Below are 19703 nucleotides of genomic sequence, written 5' to 3'. Positions count from 1 at the left end.
TTCATGGTCTTGAGTCTTGTCATGGCAGGCATAATATGCGTGCAAGAGCGATAACAGGGTTGAGGATGGTTTCAGCTGCTGCATCATAGTGCACTCTCTTCCAACATTGCACTGGGCACTGATGTCATTCAGCGTGTATTGCTGCTGTGCTAGTTTGTGAGTGTTCAGTGAACACCAAGGCCATCTGTCCAGGCCTGTTTTCAAGTGATGATAGAACTACAGGCACTGCTTCAGTAGGGTGTTAGTGGCTCGCTGAAAACAGGCCTAAAATGTGTTGCTAACAGCATGGAGGTTTTTGCCCTACATCGGTGGCAGTGGGGGGCTAATTCTTCTCGAAAAGGATATCAAAGTAAATGGTTTTTGTACTGTGGGGATGACTTGCTAGACCCACTTTCTCCGGTTCTGTGAGCAAGTGTTTGCATTTGCCTTCCACAGTTCAGTGCCGAATATTGTGGCGACCTTTGACATTGTGTGAAAATGTCTGTAAAGTATGTCCTGCATGACGTAAGCTATCAGGCACATGTTGCGAGTTCAAGAGCTTCAGTTTCATGATTTAATTCGGGGCATAGTGGTGCCAATTTGCGCCTAGCAATGATTGTGGCCCTCAGTAGAGGAGGTGTTGGCCCAGCTGGTTCCAGTTAACAGGCATTCATTACTCCTGGTTTTTTTGTTCGCAACACAGCAGTTTTGTGTTCACTCGCCCTATCTGAAACCATGCAACTGAAGGCCGTATACATATAGCTCTTGCTATAAAAACTGATATTCTGTTCAGGAAATTTTCTTTTTTTTTTCAGAAATTTTAGTTCGAAAAGTTGGCAAAAAGGGACTCTTAGTGGGCTGTCGGGCAGTTTTAAGAATTGAAATGTTCTCATTTTTTTCCATACTGCTCCAAGGAAAAGGACCAGAAGTAGGAATTTCTGGGTCTGATTTAGGCAATTTTCGGTTACCACATGCAACATCACTGCTATAAAATGTGCCCCTCAGGAGCCAGTGCCCTTGTTTTGCTAATCACGTTCTAGGCAACCACTGCTATTCCTTCAGGAGGTACCACGTTAGTTGCTGAAAATTATTCTGCGGGCGAATCTTGGGTAGCGTGTACACCCGGCGTCAAAAGTTTACAAGGCACGCGAGCTGCTGGAAAAGGCTGTTTTTGTATAATCTTTGAACACAGCCCGAAAATGGCAGGCAGTGCAATACGTTCCCGCGCTAAAGCACAGGCTGCACATTCTTATTTCAGGTTACATGTAATGACGTGCGAAGTTCACTTCTTTTGTTTGCCAGGATATGCGTAGCAATAGCTACCTTGGCGTCTCCGCTTGGCAAGACGTTCTTCTCTTTGCTCAGGCGTCTCCGCCGCGCATTCACGTGCGGCGGTGGTGGCGAACTCTGACGTCATACGCTGAGCACCTGCTGCTCCCATAGAGTTTATGCTGCTCCTCTCTGGTTTCGCGCATGCGCACTATCGGCCTCCCAGGCTCACGGCGAAATGCTCGACTGGGTAGCGTAGTGTAGCTCTCGCTACAAAAGCCGTGCTGTCTGCGATTGAAGCCTCCAGTTGCCACCTGCCGCGGTTGGCAAGTGGCAAAGTGGAGAGAGAGAAATACCCCCTCCACTTTCAGGGGAGGAAATGCAAGGGGGAGAGCGAAGCCGATGAGAGGGCGAGGAGTAGTGGGGAGCAAAACGGAAAGAGGTAAATCCCCCTTTACCTTTCGCGCACTAGCACTAAGGAGGGGGGGGGGGGGGGGGGGGTCATTAGCGAAAACCCCGTTGTGTGTCCTGGTGAGGGAGAAAACCAGTTTCGCTGCAGCTGAGTTGAACGGACGGTAACGCACCTGCTGCAACCTAGTGGAAGAGATGCAAACCGGTTTTGTGGCAGCTGCAGCCAAGTGCACTTGGCTTGAAGCGGCTGCCTTTTCAAGGCAGAAACCGCGTCTCGCTTACATTGTAAAACCAACCGTCATACGCCTAACCTATGCGAAGGGTTCATACACATTGTGCAATCGCACCGCATACGTCGCATTTAATTTAATACAGTGATCGTTCATGGGGGTTTTAACGTCCCAAAGCGACTCGGGCTATGAGGGACGCCGTAGTGAAGGGTTCCAGAAATTTCGGCCACCTCGGGCTCATTATAACGTGCACTGACATCGCATGCACAGTACACGGGCCTCTAGATTTTCGCGCCGATCGAAATTCGACCGCCGAGGACGGGATCGAACCCGCGTCTTTCGGGTCAGCAGCCGAGTGCCATAACCATTGGGCCACAGCGGCGGTTAATTTAATCTGGGGTTGTTTTATTTTATTTTTATTTTGCTATCCGCGCGCCCTGTAATTTTTTTTTTTTTTTTTTTGCCCCGGATGCGCATTCCTTCAAAAACCACTACCATGACGAATGCGGCGTCGCCAAGAAGACGCTTCACTATTAATTTGCTACACGTGCATCTCGTAGCTTAACAGCTAAAGATACAACCACCATCTTCAGAGGCAACCCAGCTCTGTCTACAAAACCATCAACCAGGAGCTGCTGTACTCATCGTACTTAAAATTATCTGAAGGCCGTTTCAACGAACTCTGCAGACAGCTCTGTTACCGAACCTTGCTTACGAGAGCATGAACAGCAGTGTTGTCGGCTTGGCCATGTGGGAAACATCGTGTACTGCAAAAATAATTGGCGAGCAGTTTTCTGGCTGAAACCAGCACACGCCACTCACCATAAATCAAAAGGCTTACTGCAAGCAGCGCAAAAAGGATCAGCGCGGCCAGCGCCGCTGCATTTTATATACAGGGTAGTTAGGTTAATTTTGCTTTATGAAAAGCAGCGACCGCGCTTAGAGAAAACCTTGGTTACCTTAACCGAGGTTAAGCGCGCCCGTGTGACAGGGGTATAAGCTGTATTGTGATACACACCACCGCATAAAAAACGCTCGTTTAACGCAAAAAAAGGCTACTTTTTAAAAATCACTAACAGCCTTAAGTGCCTGCGTATGAAATGCACGCGTACCCACAACATGAGCCCAGAACAAAATTCAGAGGGCACTTGTAAGACTACTTACGTGCTGTGAAGACGAAAGCATTAGTGAGTCGCCGTGAGCGTTCGATCTCGACGTTGGTTGTGCACTGAGAAGTGAAACGAAGACGCGCCTCCGAACGCTGAATCCTGCTCCGCCACGGTGGCTCAGTGGTTACGGCGCTCGGCTGCTGACCCGAAAGACGCGGGTTCGATCCCGGCCGCGGCGGCCGAATTTCGATGGAGGCGAAATTCTTAAGGTCCGTTTACTGTGCGACGTCAGTGCACGTTTAAGAACCCCAGGTGGTCGAAATTTCCGGAGCCCTTCACTACGGCGTTTCCCATAACCTGAGTCGCTTTGGGACGTTAAACCCACATAAACCCAAACCCTAAACGAACGCTGAATCCATGAGGGGCCGACTGAAACACTAGGAGACCCGCCGCGGTTGCTCAGTGGTTAAGGCGCACGTCTACTAAGCCGAAGTACCCGGGTACGGGTACAAACCCGACCGCGGCGGCCGCGTTTCGATGGAGGCGAAACGCAAAAGGCGCCCGTGTGCTGTGCGGTGTCAGGGCACGTTAAAGATCCCCAGGTGGTCGAAACTATTCCGGAGACCTCTGCTACGGCACCTCTTTTTTCCTTTCATCTTTCACTCCCTTCTTTATCTCTTCCTTTAGGGCGCTGTTCGGGTGTCCACCGAGATATGCGACAGTTCCTGCGTCTTCCTTTCCTCAAAACCAATTTTCATTTTCAAAAACATGGGGGACACTCGGTTCGAATACCTGTCGCGAGCTAGTCGAGCTCCAAGCTGACAAAGAGACGTATTCAGGTCAATAAAGTTGTTTCTCTCTCCCAGAGTTAACAGACACCTTTAGCATACCGTCTACCGTGTTACCCTTGCCGGTGCGGGACTACCGGGAGCCCGCGCGCAGCCATTGGATTGGACTGGAGAAACTTTATTGATCTAAAAGATCAATGGGGCGGGATTAAAGGCCCCCTAACGGAGGGCGACCTTTCCCACACAGTCCGCAAGCTTGGCTTGCGTGTTCTTGTCAGGCTCCCTCTGGAGCCTAAGCCAGGCCTCCCGGGAGGGAGCCGGTAGAAGGACTTTTGGAGGTGGATTTTCCTTACAGTCCCATAGGATGTGTTCGTCTGTTGCTATGTTACCGCAGTGTGAGCAGTTGGGATCGATGGGTTGCGTGGTAATTTTACACAGAAAATGGGGGTCGCGAATGTCCCAGTTTGTGCTCTACGTAGGTTTCTGGTCTGTTGTCTGGTAAGGTCCGCGTGTGAGGTGCAGGGTAAAGTTTCCGCGCCTCACGGAGTTGATTGGTAATTTCCTGGTAAGTGAAAGTTTCGTTGATGTGGGACTCCGAGACACTCCCCGATCCCTTCCGGTTTGCTAGAGCGCGGGCATGCATATCGGTTCGCCTTCTCGTTTCCCGCGTTTCCCTCGTGTGCAGCGACCCAAATAATTTCATTAAGCGTAGAAAGTTGGGCTAGTTGGTTGCTAGTACTATTGTGAGACATTCCAGCGGCTAAAAACACAAGGACGAAGGTAGAAGATTCGTCCTGTCTTGTCTACCTTCGTCCTTGTGTTTTTAGCCGCTGGAATGTCTCACAATAGTACAAATAATTTCTACGCGGCTTATTCTTTGGCTGTGTTTGATTAGTCCTGCGGCTTCAGAGCAGATCAGGCCTTTGTTGTAATTTTGGATCGCAATCTTAGAGTCGCTAATTATCGTGCCTACGCTGCCGTCCCTGAGAGCTAAGGCAACGGATCATGGGCGTCCGGAGGGGGGGGGGGGGGGGGGGGGGTGGGGGGCAAGGGGGGGCGGCTGCACCCCCCTGGAAAATCACTCACTCGAACCGTGAGTGATGGCCGCACGCCAGGGGCGGTGGTGAGCTCAGCCAAAAGGGTAAAATCAGCCCCGCTTCCACGCTTTGGGGCACATCTGCGAAATGCCGCGTCCGGGCGCGCGCCGTCCCGCCGTTGTCAAACCACGCCATCATTAGTTCTACAAAAGGGCGACCTGTTGCAGACATGCAGCGGCACCGGCGAGCATGTATTTCGAGCCGTCTTGAGATGGGTGTCTGTTTCTTTGATCTCTAGAGAGATAGCGACACGGAGGCAAACAGTGCACAGGGCATGTTGTTTTCGCCTTCGGATACGTTCGTACGCCGGCCACCGATGAATTCTTCAGGAGGGAAGGACAAATCAGCCGTGTCCACCCCCGCTTTGTCGGGCTGCTCAGGGGCAAACGGGCGATGAGTTGGCGCCGCCGCCGCTCACTGTCTCCTCCGATACACGGGAGAGCGCAGTTCGGTAGAAGCGCCGCTTTCAGAATCTTCGGCAAAGGGGATTAGCTGCTTTTGTTCACGGCGACGCAGTCTCCGGAGGCGCCCCCACACCAGCGTTCCTTGCGTCTTCTCCGAAAACCAGCGCCTTTGGTGAACGCAGCCCGATGGCGCCTGCCTGGCTCGCCTGTCACCACTGGCTGGGCCTCAAATCCCAACAGCGCCCATGTGCGATGTCAGTGCATGGTAAACAGACCCAGGTGGTCGACATTATCCGGAACTCTGTACTACTCCGTCCCTCATAGCCTGAGTCGTTTTGGGGCTCTGAACACCATAAAAACACAAAAACAAATTTTCCGACCGGAGTGACGAGTGTCCCTTACCCTCGGAAGTCGCGCGGCGTTCCTTTCACCGCCAAAGTGCGCATTCGGGGATATTGCGGCAAGTAAGCCCTTGCACGTGCGTGCGCCTCTGTGTTTGTGCTTCGGTGTTTTTAGTGGCCGGTTGTCAACGAAGCTGAGAACAACCAAGACAGCGGACGAGAAAACGACAAGCGGCGAGCAGTGTGTGTGCGGTTGCTCGACTGCGCGGATGCGCGAGCAAGATGGAGCGAGGTGTATGAAGCGGCGAGCGTGCATTTATCTTGTAAATAAGTTTCCGTTGTATATATAGTCGTCTTTTGTTTTCAACGTACGAGTTCAACCGTTTTTCCAATCAATGTGTATGATGAGTGTGCACCGAGAGCGTGTAATGAAGCACGGAAATGAATTTATCACCCGTGTAATTACGCAATTCGCCCAGAAAAATCCGAGGCGCCTACAGTTGCTGTTCAAGGAAGACTGACGAGTGACTGTAGTTGCGTGTTTGTGAACATATTGTGCTGTGTGCTGGTCATCAATCCGGGTGAGTCGAGAACCCGTATGCAGCAAGACTGAGCACTCTTCTCCACGAAGTGACAGTATCTTTTTGCATTTTTTAGTAATTTTAATTGTTTCTTCGTTGATAAACTCCAATATATCTCTCCTAGCCACGCTTTAATTTGCTGTTTGTAATTTTTCTTTCATGTGCGTATTTCCCTTCTTTTTTATTTATATATAAATAAATGAATTTACTCCGCAAATAGTGCCTTTTTGCTACGAACATACCCCCTCCCCCCCCCCCCCCCCCCCCCCCCCCCCTCTGGCGCCAAGAACCAATGGAGCCCCCCCCCTGCAAAAAATTCTGCGGACGCCCTTGCAATGGCTACTTCTCGGCCTCAGTTGCTGAAATTACTGTCGCTATGGCAAAGAACCTGGGCTGGTCTTCTGTCGCTCGCACCATGGTGGTGAAGCATGTCTTCCTTTGCTCGGGCCGTGTCCACATAGACAGCAGCTGGGTCGCTACTGTATTGGTCTTAGATTCTTTGAGCACGGTTCGCTCTCCTAGCTGCATTCCTTTCCACTGTCATGTTTTTGGGGAGGGGCAGGATTTTAATGTGCTGTCTGATTGCGATCGGCAGCATCTCCCTGCAGCTAGAGTCGTACACCGGCTCTATCCTTAGCCTGTGTAGTACCATATGGCCCGCAGTAGAGGCTGAGAGCCTCAATATTTGTGCTTCCTAATGCGCCTTCATCAGCTCTTCCAGTGTGTTCTATTCCAGTGTGTTCTACTCGAGTAATCTCCGGGGTCCCCCAGGGATCGGTTCTTGCTCCGTTACTGTTTTTAATATTTATCAATGATCTACCTTCTGGCATCTCATCAACCGTCCGTCTTTTCGCGGACGATTGCGTCATCTATCGCCGCATCAGCAACAGCAGTGACCAGACAATATTACAGGAAGACCTCAGCAGAATCCAGAAGTGGTGCTCCGACTGGTTAATGCAGCTCAATGTTTCCAAATGTAAATTCATGCACATTTCACGCAAACGCTCCAATCTTTATTTCCCATACACCCTGAACTCCATAGCCTTGTCTCAAACTAATTCATACAGGTACCTCGGCATTGAGATAACGACCAGTCTAACATGGGCAGATCACATAACAAAATTATGCGCTAGCGCTTCCAGGTCACTTGGATTCATCCGGAGATCACTTGCCATGTCCCCCCCAGCCATCAGAGAACTAGCATATGAAACATATATTCGCAGCAAACTAGAATACGCCTCAACAATATGGAACCCGCACCAAGCCTACCTTATTGACTCACTCGAGGCCATCCAAAACCGGGCAGCACGTTTCATCACCTCGCAGTACACACCTCGGCTCAGTGTTACTCTCATGAAATCATCTCTCGGTCTCAAATCATTAGCGCTTCGCCGAAAAATTTCAATCCTCTGCCTATTCCACAAACTGTACTTTAATTTTCCAACACTTCGTGAAAACCTTCTGCGCACTCCGGTACGATCATCTCGCCGTTTATATAATTCATTTAGCATTCAGCGCTTACACGGCTCCACCAATGCATTCAACAAATCGTTTCTTCCTTGCGCGATCGAATTTTGGAATAACTTACCTGAAAACATTGTCGTTGAAACTAATCCTTCCAACTTTAGACAGCTACTCATCGACCATTTCCAAGAAAAATAAAACTTTCCATGTATCAGCTGCGATGTGCTACAAAATGATCGCTTTATTGGACGCGTTGTTTTACTGTGGTGTGTATTTCTGTATGTTTTTTGTTTTCACATTGTTTTTGATTGACTATATTAATGTATTTACTATTTTGCTTGTTTCTCACATTGTCTTTGATTGACTTCATAATTTGTTTACTGTTTTGCTTTGTCTAGCTTTCTTTCTAGTTTTTATTCTTTTTTTTCTCTCTTCTTGTTTTTTTTTGCCTTTTCTTATGTATGACCGTCGGACACTTGTATCCCCCCCCCCCCCTTATGTAATGTCCCCACGGGACCCTTAAGGGTTAATAAATGATGATGATGATGCCTAGTTCGAGAAACTTTTCGGTTTTGGTGTATCTGGGAAGCCCTAGAACTGCTTTGCAGACCGTTCGAATGGTCGCATTAACCGATTCTACCTCTATTGCCTAGAGGTTGCAGTAGGGTAGAGAGTATGTAATGTAGCTGATCATCAAGGCTTGCACTATGCAGCAGAGGTCTTGCTCCTTCCGCGCGCAGCCAATGCACATGCGCAAATCGCTTTGACGGCGCCAGGTGGCGCCAGGTGGCGCCAGGTACTTGGCAGATGCACGCGCGCAAGCAGCATCAGGACCAATCAGCGCGTGCTCACCGCCGGTGGGCGGGCTCCCGGTACTCTGGTAACGGTAACCTGGTACACAGTATGCTAGATGTGTCGAATAGACACCTCTAGCATTCCTTGCCATCGTCACCGGAGTACCAGGAGCCCGCCCACCACCAGTGCGCACGTATTGATTGGTCCCGATACGGCAGGCGTCCGCGCAGCTGCCGGATACCTGGCCTGGCGCCCTCAAGGCGATCTGCGCATGCGCACTGATGGCGCGCGGGCTCCGGTATTCCAGTCGCGGTTGCACGGTATGCTAAAGGTGTCTAATATAGACACCTACAACAACATGGCGAAACAACATGGTGGTCGAGCGCATGTAGTAGTGTATGGTAGACGCGTATTATGGCAAAAAAATACTAAAAGGGAGCAAAAGATGTTGCCAGCCGCGGCTATTGCTTTAATATCTTCAGCACACGAGCTGCGGCCGGCTGAAATAAAGGGACAGGGAGGGGACAGCAAGAAGTACAGAGGGGAGCGATGGCGAGAAAGGACAGGGAAAAGCTTTATGCACTATTTACAATATTTAGAAAAATATAAAAAAGAAGAACAAGTTTACGACGCTCGCGCGCTAGTGTCCAGGTACCAGAACGCGCAGGTGATCGTTTGCATAGCGGTCGCTTGAGCGGAGCAATCCGGTTGTCTCGAATAGTGTGATAATGACTCCGACCCTATAGGGTGAGGGAGGGGGCAATGCATTTGTCAGCGCCCTCAAGTTCTTTTACTGTGGGTACAGCGTACTGTGGGAAACAGTGTAGTGCATGGGGCAAAACCTGCACCACCGCCAACACATTTTGAGGAAGCGGAGGGAGGGGAGGACACTGCACCACTCCCCTCGTGCTACGCTTTTTGGACCTCAAGAGAAAGAATATCAGCTTCCTTAGTTTGACCTTTTAACAGGACCCTCCCAACAATATGTCGCCTGCCGAATACAGGGTTGCCATGAAGAGGCCTCCTGCCGCCGACTATAGCTGAGAATAAATAACATCTATGCTCACTCTTGAGCGAAAGCGGCCACCGCACTTCATGCACGCCCGCATCATATTTTAGTAACCTCGGTGACAGTCCTAATAGTAACGGCTATCAACAGCTATCCCTTACCCTGTGGAAAATGACGCACTAACCTGGCAACATCAATCTGTTCAGATCATGTGATTCTAACTGTGGTGCCATTTTTTTTTTAATTCGCATGAGCTGCATGGCATCCGACTATATAGTTCGAAATACTCGCACGCTAGTACACCTAAGCTGCACCTAGAGTCCGATAAGAGCCTTAGCATGGCAGATACTGACCCATGTATTGAAGAGCGCTGTTAGAGGAGCAGCACTTGCAGGGGAGCGGCGTGCATTTCGATATATCGAATGACCGGCCAAATTAGAATTCGATATACTGCGCGACTTTCCTATACTCTTACACAGGACTTTCAAGGGGATAATCTAGCTGTGTGTTCGATATAGCCAATAATTCGAAATATCTGCATTCGATATCCGTGCTCGACTGTATTTGGTGAAGTATCTGCCTCAAGCCGCCGCGGTGGCTCAGTGGTTATGGTGCTCGGCTGCTGACCCGAAAGACGCGGGTTCGATCCCGGCCGCGGCGGTTGAATTTCTTTGGAGGAGAAATTCTAGAGGCCCGTGTACTGTGCGACGTCAGTGCACGTTAAAGAACCCCAGGTGGTCGAAATTTCCGGAGCCCTTCACTACGGCGTCTCTCATAGCCTGAGTCGCTTTGGGACGTTAAACCCCATAAACCAAACCAAACCAAGTATCTGCCTCAGACTGTAATTAGTATCTGCCCTCATAACAGGTCGCGCAGCATTCGGTGAAGGATGCTTTAGCTGTGCGCAAAGTCGTCCTCGGTATGGCAGCCGCTCTGGTTGATGTTAGCGTTGCGCGAAAATGACATTTGTGTCGGGCTCTGTGAACGTAACATGTTACTCAGTAAGCGATAACGCAATGGCTGCAACCGCAACAGGGCGGGCTTTTAGCTGCTGATTCCTCACTAGTTTATTTGCGGTTCCGCTACTCCTCTTTCTAGCGGATTGTCAAGGTTATAGAGGGAGAAAAAGCAAATGACGGGAAGTTAATTGAACAGAACAGAGTTCCAGTTGGCTCTGCAGGGAACGAATTATAAAGGGAACAGAATTACGCTTTAACCGATTGGCGTCACCTTAATTGGTTGGCGCTACGAAGCACTTGGAGTTTCAATAGATGAATAACTCAGCTTCAGGATTGTACTTGCGCTGGGACTGTCAGGTGAAACTGTGCGGTGGCCTTTAATTTTTTCCTCGATCGAGGGAATTAGTCACTCATTAGCACCCACTAGACAGAAACCATGCGGTTGTAACGAAGGAAACCTACACGGTTATCTCGAGACTTTACAGCTTAGGGACAATCCGCTCTGTTCTGGGGCTCGGACTCCGAGTCCATCAACAGTCGCTTTATCAACTAAGCTAATCACAATGATTAACGGTCGGCAGCACGAGGCCGAGCAGATCAATAGCGCGAGATCAGATCAGTGTTATCTAAGTTTGGTTAATACGGCTTCGCTCGGGTGGGAGTTAATAAGTAACTACTTCCTCGATTGAAATCTGCTCCACATTTGGATAATACTCCTGATTATATTAGAGTTCATAGAGGTTTTTTTTTTCTTTGTCGTCGCGACCTTCTTTGATTGTATCGTAAGGTTGCCGTGCGCACCAGTTTTCCAAACCTACGGTGAGCTAGAAGTTTTCTTCGCTGTATCAGAATTCACCACGGCCAAAATCTCCAAGGTAAGTTGCTGGGCGAGTTGGTTCCGATATTCCATGACTACAGCGCAACAAACGGGACAAGAAGAAGGCTGTGTTGTGTCTCTGTGTTGTGTCTCTGCCTGTGTCCTTCTTCTTGTCCCGTTCGTTGCGCTGTAGTCGTATAAAATCTCCACCCACAATAGCAGACGACGCAGCGAATTCGGCTAGAGTTTGGCTTCAAACTACAGATCAGAAGCAGCCAGCCGAGAAGCCAGCGCTCTCAACGGTTCGAGCTCTCGAGTGGCAGCGGTCGTAAAGGCGATTGAGAGAGAGAGAGAGAGAAAGCGCACAGGAGAGGAGAGAAATAGAGAGGAGAGAGGGGGATTGGAGAGGCGCTTGCGCTCTGCTTCCCCACAGAGCCGGAGCCGGAGTCGTCGTCGGCAGCGCAGGCCACCCCCGGCGCTCCGCGAAAAACATCGCCGCTCCGCCTCTCCCCGGCGCCGCAGAAGAGCTCCACCGTCGAGCGCGCTCAGCCCCGGGTTCCGCGCTTCTTTTGCCATCTTTGCTTGTGTTGGCGTGCGGACGAAGTTGCCACACGGCAGGCCCATGATTAACACCTTCTGGAATCTGTGCCGCGCCTGCCCTATACCGGCAGAGAGCAAGGTAAGAGCGCTTCCCCTTTCCTACCGCAGGGACCGACCGGGCTGCACCGCGGTGCATCTAGGCCTAACGGCGAAGTACACCCGCTGCAGCGGCACCAGCAGCGGCTTCCGCTCAGCAAACAGCGGCGTGGGAAGGTTTTGCAGGCGCGTTGCAATCGGTCAGCTCGGTGACCGGAAAAAACGGCTGCGCTCTCTGGTCGCATGATTCATCGTCGCGTGAGGTTTTGAGAAACGGGGAGCTAGCAAGGCGCGCCGCAGAGGAGCGCTGTTTGCTATTTCGGAAAAGCGAAGAGCGCTTATGCACACCAGCTTGTGTATACGCTGTCCAAATGTCAATGCGTGAAGCGAGCCGCTCTCGCTCGGTTTCAGGGCGCGCTTTTTTGGGAAAGGAAACGTTTATTTGTAAACATCGCTCCATCATGGGGCGCTGGCTTTGGTCGGTCTGAAGACCCCGTTTCGCCACTCCCGCAGAGTTTTGGGAGACCGAGTAGTGGTGAGGGCAGTCGTAAAAACTAAAAGGCGGAACCGCCATATTCACGTGATATATATGTTTGTGGTGTTGAATCTTTCGGTGTGCCGGGGTCACGCCCTCGTTAATGGTTCGGCACTGATATCGCAATCCCGTACGTGTCTGGCGCGTAATTTAATTATCCGTCCAAATATTGCCGCACTTTTTGGACATCGCTTCCCGCAGTAAACTGGGGCGGGAATTCGGGTATTCTTTAATTATAGCGCTCTCATTCCTGATTACAACGTCCGGCAGTTACACCTGGCCTGCAGAATCGATGCACGCACATTAAAGCTAAAACTCTGCAAGATACGAGAAAATTATATTTTTCTTTGAAACATCTTCAATCACTCTCATGACCGGTCGCAATGATTGAGAAGCTTAGGCGGTGAAAACTGGGCAGTCGCCAATCGCGAAGCTTACTTAGAATTTTTTTTCTATTCTTTTTATGGAGGCACTGTTCTAAATGCACTCATGTTTTACGAACCTTTTTTTTTTGCCAGTTTTGTGCGGTCACGTACATAAACGCATCGTGTATATACCGGTTATTCTAACTAAAAAGTACGTCAGTAAGCTGCTAGGTCTAGTTGCTCCACGTTTTTTTTTTTGTTTTTTTTCTCCCGATTGAATTTGTTCCGGTATGCTAAAATTTCGACGTACACTTCACTCTAATATTTCTTCAAGAATTACAAAAAGGTGCTTTATTTTTACCGCGACCACTTAGAGGTCTCGCTGTTTTTTTTTTTTTTGTGGCTCATCAAGAACGGACGAAAAAATAAACGACGCCGACCACGAGTAAGATGAACTGACGTTTCGGCTCCACAATCTGAACCTGCCGAGAAATTAAGCGGGGCGTGGTGTTTTCTCCCACAAGCTTTCCCGCGCCTTTATTAATTCATCCGTCATCTCCCACCACGTACGCGTACTATGTATGAAAGGGCTCGAGACTCAGTCACAAACATGAAACTGTAAAGCCGACTTGGTCGCAAAGTCTTCAGCGCACCACAGTCGACAGCACAAACAGCCGCTCTCCAGTGACGGAGTCACCTATGCGGAACATTTGCTCTGCTTGCGCAACTCTCTCGAGCGGGGCTTTGACCTTGCACGGGTTCTTTGTGCGCGTTCAGACAGTGTCAGGTCATCGAGATGACCCGCCACGTCCGATTTATGTGGCAATCTTCGCTGGCGTTAGTAGTCCGTATAGGTCTGGTCTACCCCTCTACTCAATTGTGAGCAATAGGCGCGGTTTTTTTTTTCTCTCTTTCTTTTTCTTGGTGGATTGATTATTGATTTCATCGACTGGCTGCGCATAGAAGCGCGCCACGATGCCCACTCTCAGTTGCTGTGGCACTAGTATACTTTCAAAAAATGCGCCTTTGAACAGCGTACGTGACAGGTGTTATGGCCTGTGCAGTTTCAAGTAACTGCAACCCAGCCGGCACGCTGAACATTGCTTCGTTAGGTGCGAATTTTTTTTTTAATTAGACAACGAATCTAACGAATTCACGTTAGAGAAATCATAATTTGTTTAAACGAGAAGATCGTAAAATAGAACTTTCTTTTTTAAAGTAAAGTCGGATTTGAACTGCGTCTCACATAAGCTCGACTGCACTGCAGGAAGTGCATCACATTGTGGCAGACGGCACCATTATCCGCCTGTGCTGACTGGTATAGCATATCTCCTAACTTCAATCCAGTTAGTTGCGCTGAGCAGGTATAACATATCTCCTAGCTTCAATTAATCCAGTTACTGCTGACCCGAATGCAGTCACCTAAACTCCTGAGTGGGCGTTACGTGTACGATTTGACAGTGAGCACAGTTTCCGACCAAATTGCACGCGCATGATAATAGTCTGCGCCCGTATCCACGCTGACATCAGCAGCCGCCATGTTTGCTCCGTCAAGCAACAAACTAAGCAGCACCCCGATTCCATTTCAAATACTGTCTTTTTCTTCGGGGTTCCGGGTGCGAAACACGAGACGCGACGAGCATAGATGTCGCTCTAGGCGCCTTGTACGTGTGATTCGTGACCTCGCACGACAAAAAGTGATGATCGTTGCGGCGACGCGATGGATGTTGGCGTGGTTGTTGACGGGGTTCGAGCGCGCCGCGAATTGCGATGCACCCAGTAGACAATATCAGACGGCGCGTGAGACAGCGTACATAAGAAGGGATTCCTTTTTTTACCTCACACTGCTCTATGATGCTTGCTTCAACCGTTATCTTCACTACAAAGTGATGGCGTACAAATGCCTGCCAATGCCGTAGTATCTGTACGTAAACAGGGAATACGTAAATTTTCCTGCTTTGTCTCATGTCATTCGCTTGAGCTACAAAAATGGCGCGAATAGAAGTTACTTGCAATTTCCTTTTTATTTTCCGAGAAAAGAAAAAGTATAGATAACGCGGGTTGTGATCAAGTTCTGTGGGAAGATCCTGCACCCGTCAGAGTGGACTGAATTCCAAATGTATGCATACTCACGAAACAAGTAAAATCTTTATTCTAAGCTGCTCTGCAAGCGCTTTATAGCGAACTGCTTTAGATTGATATCAGCGTGCCAGGGGTTCGTAAACGAGCACTAAAATTTTGAGCAAACAGGCGATATTTTGAATTTCGTTCCCCTCCGAGATGCAGCCTCTTAGTTCGTGCACCGAACCCACGACTTCCCGCCCAGTAGCAGCTACAGAGGCGCCGTATAGATACTGAGCCACCGAGGAAGAAGGTCAATGTACCGCGAAAACTGGTGAGTTAAAATTCTAGTGAAATCACTTGCTAGATAAATGCAGGACAAAAGAAAGTACGCAGGAAGTTCAGAGAAGTACTATCTTAATCACAGTTGACAGGAACACAACAGCTTGTGACCTCGCGTAAAATTATGCGCATTCTAAGGGTTCCGTGAGGAAGCAATGTATACGCGCAGTGCGTATCTGATAAAAAGGCGGTAATTGTGTTGTTAGTAGCTGTTTATTAATAAAATAACAATTGAAGGAAAATATGTTGCCAGTCGCAGCATCTGCTGTCGAAACCTGAAGCACCTGAACTGAGGCGAGCAGGAATAAAAGTACAGGAAGAGGGAAAGAAAGGGCAAAAAGAAAGGGACACATGCTCCTGTGTTCCCGTTGACTGTGTGTGTGCGTTCTCTTGTCCCACATTTTTCCCGTAGGCAGTTTCACTTCGAATGAAATAACTCACTTAGTACCAGCCAATTCTTGAAGCTGTGAACAACAATTTATGGTTTTGTGCATTTTCGTCTGCATGTCGGTTGATCGCAGTCTTGCGACAGTCGAGCAGCTTATAGGCCATAGGATTTGCTTGTTATATAATTTTAGAACAAGGCTCTGTCCGTTTAATATCCCAGGCTCAGATAATCAAATATAGTTGGTCAACACTGAAGCACTGCGTATAAAAGGCGTCTTCGCGATGGGCAGAGCCATGCCACAGAAGAGTGTGGACTGTCTCTTGCAGAACACAATATAGTCGCTCGTGTGCCCATTAACGGAGCAGACGCATTCTCCTGCAAGCCGGCACGCCAAACGACCTGCCGTTAAGCCTCAAGTCGAGCCATAGGAGATCGTTACTTTCATTTACGTCTTTGTCTGCGGGGTTTGGCCATTGCGAGCTCTCACTTCCGTTACACGCATAGGGGAGGGAATCCAGGGACAGGCCGGCAAGGACAACTAGGGAGCGAGGAAGAGACACCGCAGAAGTGGGGTGCGGGTGGGGAGAACGTTCCCTAAAGTGAAAGAGAATCTAGGGAGCGAAAGGAAGAAAGGGGAAACTTGGTGAGAAGCTTTCCCTGAGTGGACGAAGAGCGATAGGGAGTGAGGGGAAATAAAAGGAAAACAAGGAAGGGATTGGGGGCGCCTCCCGTACGGAAAAGAGAAGACGTAGGAAAAGAGAGGAAATATGGGGAAAAGAGGGTGTGGAGATTGTCCTGCATGGGCCGAAGCCCCCGCAATGCTGAGGCCAGTCGCCGACGTGTGCCGCTCGATATCGTGCCAAAATCGAAGCTGTATATAGAGTGCGTACGTGGGCATGCGAGTGCGGAGGAATTTACCTTCGTGTGCAGCCTTCCCTTCCCTACCGGGCGTCCGTGATAACGTCCTTGACGAGAAGCAGGGGGCTCCAGCGCGAACGGGTTCTCGCTCGTGTTTGGCGTTTGTGCGTATCGGCCCCAGAGGCCCTCGCTTTTCCGTTCTGGTCGTTCCTGTCTCCCCCTCCTTTTTTTTTTTGTATGTATGCAAAGTCTTGCTCAGCGCGACCGAATACATTTACGAACTGCGCTAGCATAATATTCGCCTCGCATACCACCTTTTTTCGCTTTTTTTTTTTGTTCCGGTAAGCAAAAAATAAAAATGATCACGAAAAATGCTGAAAGATGATTGTTCGCTTCTTTTTTAAAGTTTTCTTTCTTCGTTTCTTGCGTTTTGAAGCGATGCTGAAACAGCGGCAATTTGTTTTCGTGCGGAATTTTATATATTTTTTTCTACTATGGCGGATTGAACTATTTGTTGAAGCCGCAGTCTTTCGAGCGAGCCTTCACTAGTTACTCTGCAGTACGATTTATTCTGTCAAAGTGTCAAACGATTTCTTTGCACATTTTCACTTTTTTGTTTTCATCACAGGAATTGTGCTATCGCCTATAAGTGAATGTCGTAAAGTTCACGCTTTCTTTGGTCCTATATAAGTCAGGGTTGATTGACCAAGAAAATATGTGTTGCACTTCTTTAAACGACAACGCTACTGTAGACTGAAAGAAGTCAGTGAAATTACAACTAATATTCGTCTCTTAACAGCTCCGAAATCTTTCCTCTCTGATGCTTCACTTTCGGAATCGGGAAAGCGTACGCCTACAGAAATACGTAGTATTGATCATGATGGCATACATCGCCAGCTATCGCTGCTCGCTTTTTGCGACGTTGATGTGTACGCGTCTGCTCTTCTGTCATTGGCTGCCGAGCATCACGTGACAATGACGTAACGGAACAAGAGTCACAGCCTTCCACGGCGAAGGGAAATGCGGCGTGAAAGGTGACGCGCTACCCCAAACTCTCCTCGACGGCGTTGGAGCGCTGGCTTCTGATGGAATGCCCTGATGCATGTTTGCTTTCAGGTGCTGCAGTCACATTTTCGTGCTATTTATCACTTGATGCGCTGAATTAGGTACGACCACGCGCATGTACAGATGAAACAAATACACAAACTCGGTTCTGCGTATATCTCCATATAACGAACTAGTTGAGCTTTGACTGTTCGGTGAGCCTAATCAGTGACGATCTTTTGTTTACTTGTTAACAGGAGGCCATGCTTCATTGAATTCTTGACGTCGCGAAACAACTCGTTTAAAGGAGAGGTTCCCTAATACAGTTCCTTAATGCAGTTCCCAAACGACGAAATGCTCAGAGTTGAATGTGCGGTTTATTCTTCGCGCCCTCGGTGAGAGAACAGCTCGGAAGCTGTGTTTCTGTTTCCTAATGGCACTTCGAGCTCACTGTAAGAACGCGAATAGCTTCACTCACTGTCCTACGCACGAACAATCTCTAGCACTGCCAAGACATCGAGCGCGCGGCGTTCACAATTATCCATCTTGACGTCGTCAGTATACGCAAGCCCCTGGTCCGTTCATTGTTTACGATCTTCCAAAGACCTTTAGGGACCGTTCTTTGGTATATGTGATGGATGAAAGGGTACTCTCCCCACGGTTCCGTTTCTTCGTCCTTCGTATCTGTCTCAGAGCGCACGTTCGCGCGTATGTAGCGAGCATTATGGCTGCGTGCCAAAATATTTGCTCGCTCCCTGGCCTCGATTTACACTCATTAAGCGCGGCCCGAAAGGCGCCCTTTTAGTGCTAACGTCGTGTAAGCGATCGCTTCCAAAGAACGGCTCTCCGCCTTTCGTGTGTTTAGTATCTAGTTCCGTTAAGTTATTTATGCTCTTCCCATACCTACGTGTAGATTTTCTTTTCTCTGCCGTCTTCATCGCCATCGTCTTTTAAGGCGACGAAGAAAGACGCCCCGAGCTTTTTTCAATTCCGTGCTTTCTTCGTTTTTCTTTTTCTAGATCTATCTCTCTCTCTGCCTTGGATAGCCGCCCCGTTCATTGTTCTCTTTAAGAGCGAAGCAGACGACAGGAAAAAAATAAAGAACAGCAAAGAGAGAAGAGACTAGTTTGCACGACTTTTTCTCTCGACATCTAAAGTCGCGCTTAGCCCTACTGTGTAGTGATTTCTTGTTCTTTTTTCTTTAGATCGTCTATATTTGCGAAGATCATACGCTTCGAAGCGTTCTTTAAGAGATGGAATGAACGTTTTACCGCGATTTTTTAAAACTGTGAAGATTACAATCAGGCGTCCAGGAGGCGTTGAAGTTTTTTATATGCTTTTGTCAACGTCTTTTGGTAGATATGAGAATTTTGATATTTAGGCCACCTGCTAGTTGTTTTTTTTAACTAGGTGAGAGAAAAATTATTAACCCATAATAACAGAATAACAGAAAGAGATAATAGCTGGATCTTGCGTTGTAACAAGCATTCGAGCAGTTTAAAAAAACAATGATTCAACTCCAGCTTGAACAGCAAATCTGGGGAGCAAATAAAGATTTACTGAACGAAACCACTCGTATTTTCAATGAAATCAAAGTTTTCTTCTGCTAAATACACTACATGAACCGTTGTGAAAGTACACTACTGCCTGTTTCCAGCGAGCGCTTGCACGCAGAATGCGTTATGTGTTAGAGAAAGGAAGAGAACTTGTTTTCAAAAAAGGTCGAGGGGACAGAAATGCACAGGGACACCTAATTCCTTTGTATGTTGGCAACTCAATAACATCATTCAACAGGAAGACGGCGCAAAAGAACGTGGAAAAAAGAGACAAACAGGACAGGACCTTGTCTCTTTTGTCCACGTCTTTTGCGCCGTTTTCCTGTTGAATCATGAACCAACTAGCCCAAAATAGAGTTCTTCTTCAATAACATCAGTAGCTGCTAATACTTTTATCGGAAGTGATGTCACTTCCGGTCTTGTGACGTCACATCTTCCTGCCAATGGAAATGCTCCCATCTGGCGGCATCGCTTCCCTCCTGCCAATGGGAGAATTTATGACCGACGAAGCATTTTGGCCACACAGGGTCTATTCTATTACATTAATAACAAACATGAGCTTTAAGACAAGCGCATTTACGTGAGAAATCTGTCAGCACCATCAACACCCTGACAGACTGCCGAAAATCTGTTTCTCTACGGTCGCCATGTTGTCTAATGCTGCA

The 19703-nt window shown here is 48.6% G+C and overlaps 1 protein-coding gene across 2 annotated transcripts in view; it reads left to right on the top strand.

The window, feature by feature from the left end:
- The first annotated feature begins 11669 nt into the window (after window positions 1-11669).
- Window positions 11670-19703, top strand: part of LOC149358297 (uncharacterized) — an 87014-nt gene continuing 78980 nt past the window's right edge. For both annotated transcript variants that reach the window (XM_089570329.1, XM_089570328.1), the window contains exon 1: window positions 11670-11932. In XM_089570329.1, coding sequence (XP_089426455.1) covers window positions 11876-11932 — 57 coding nt within the window. In that variant the 5' untranslated portion in view covers window positions 11670-11875. The remainder of the gene's footprint in view (window positions 11933-19703) is intronic.

Source organism: Amblyomma mixtum, chromosome 2, assembly GCF_055824585.1.
Source record: "Amblyomma mixtum isolate Tamu chromosome 2, ASM5582458v1, whole genome shotgun sequence".
NCBI classification, from domain to species: domain Eukaryota; kingdom Metazoa; phylum Arthropoda; class Arachnida; order Ixodida; family Ixodidae; genus Amblyomma; species Amblyomma mixtum.
The sequence above is the reverse complement of the archived record's forward strand: the minus strand, read 5'-3'. Positions and strand labels throughout refer to the sequence as shown.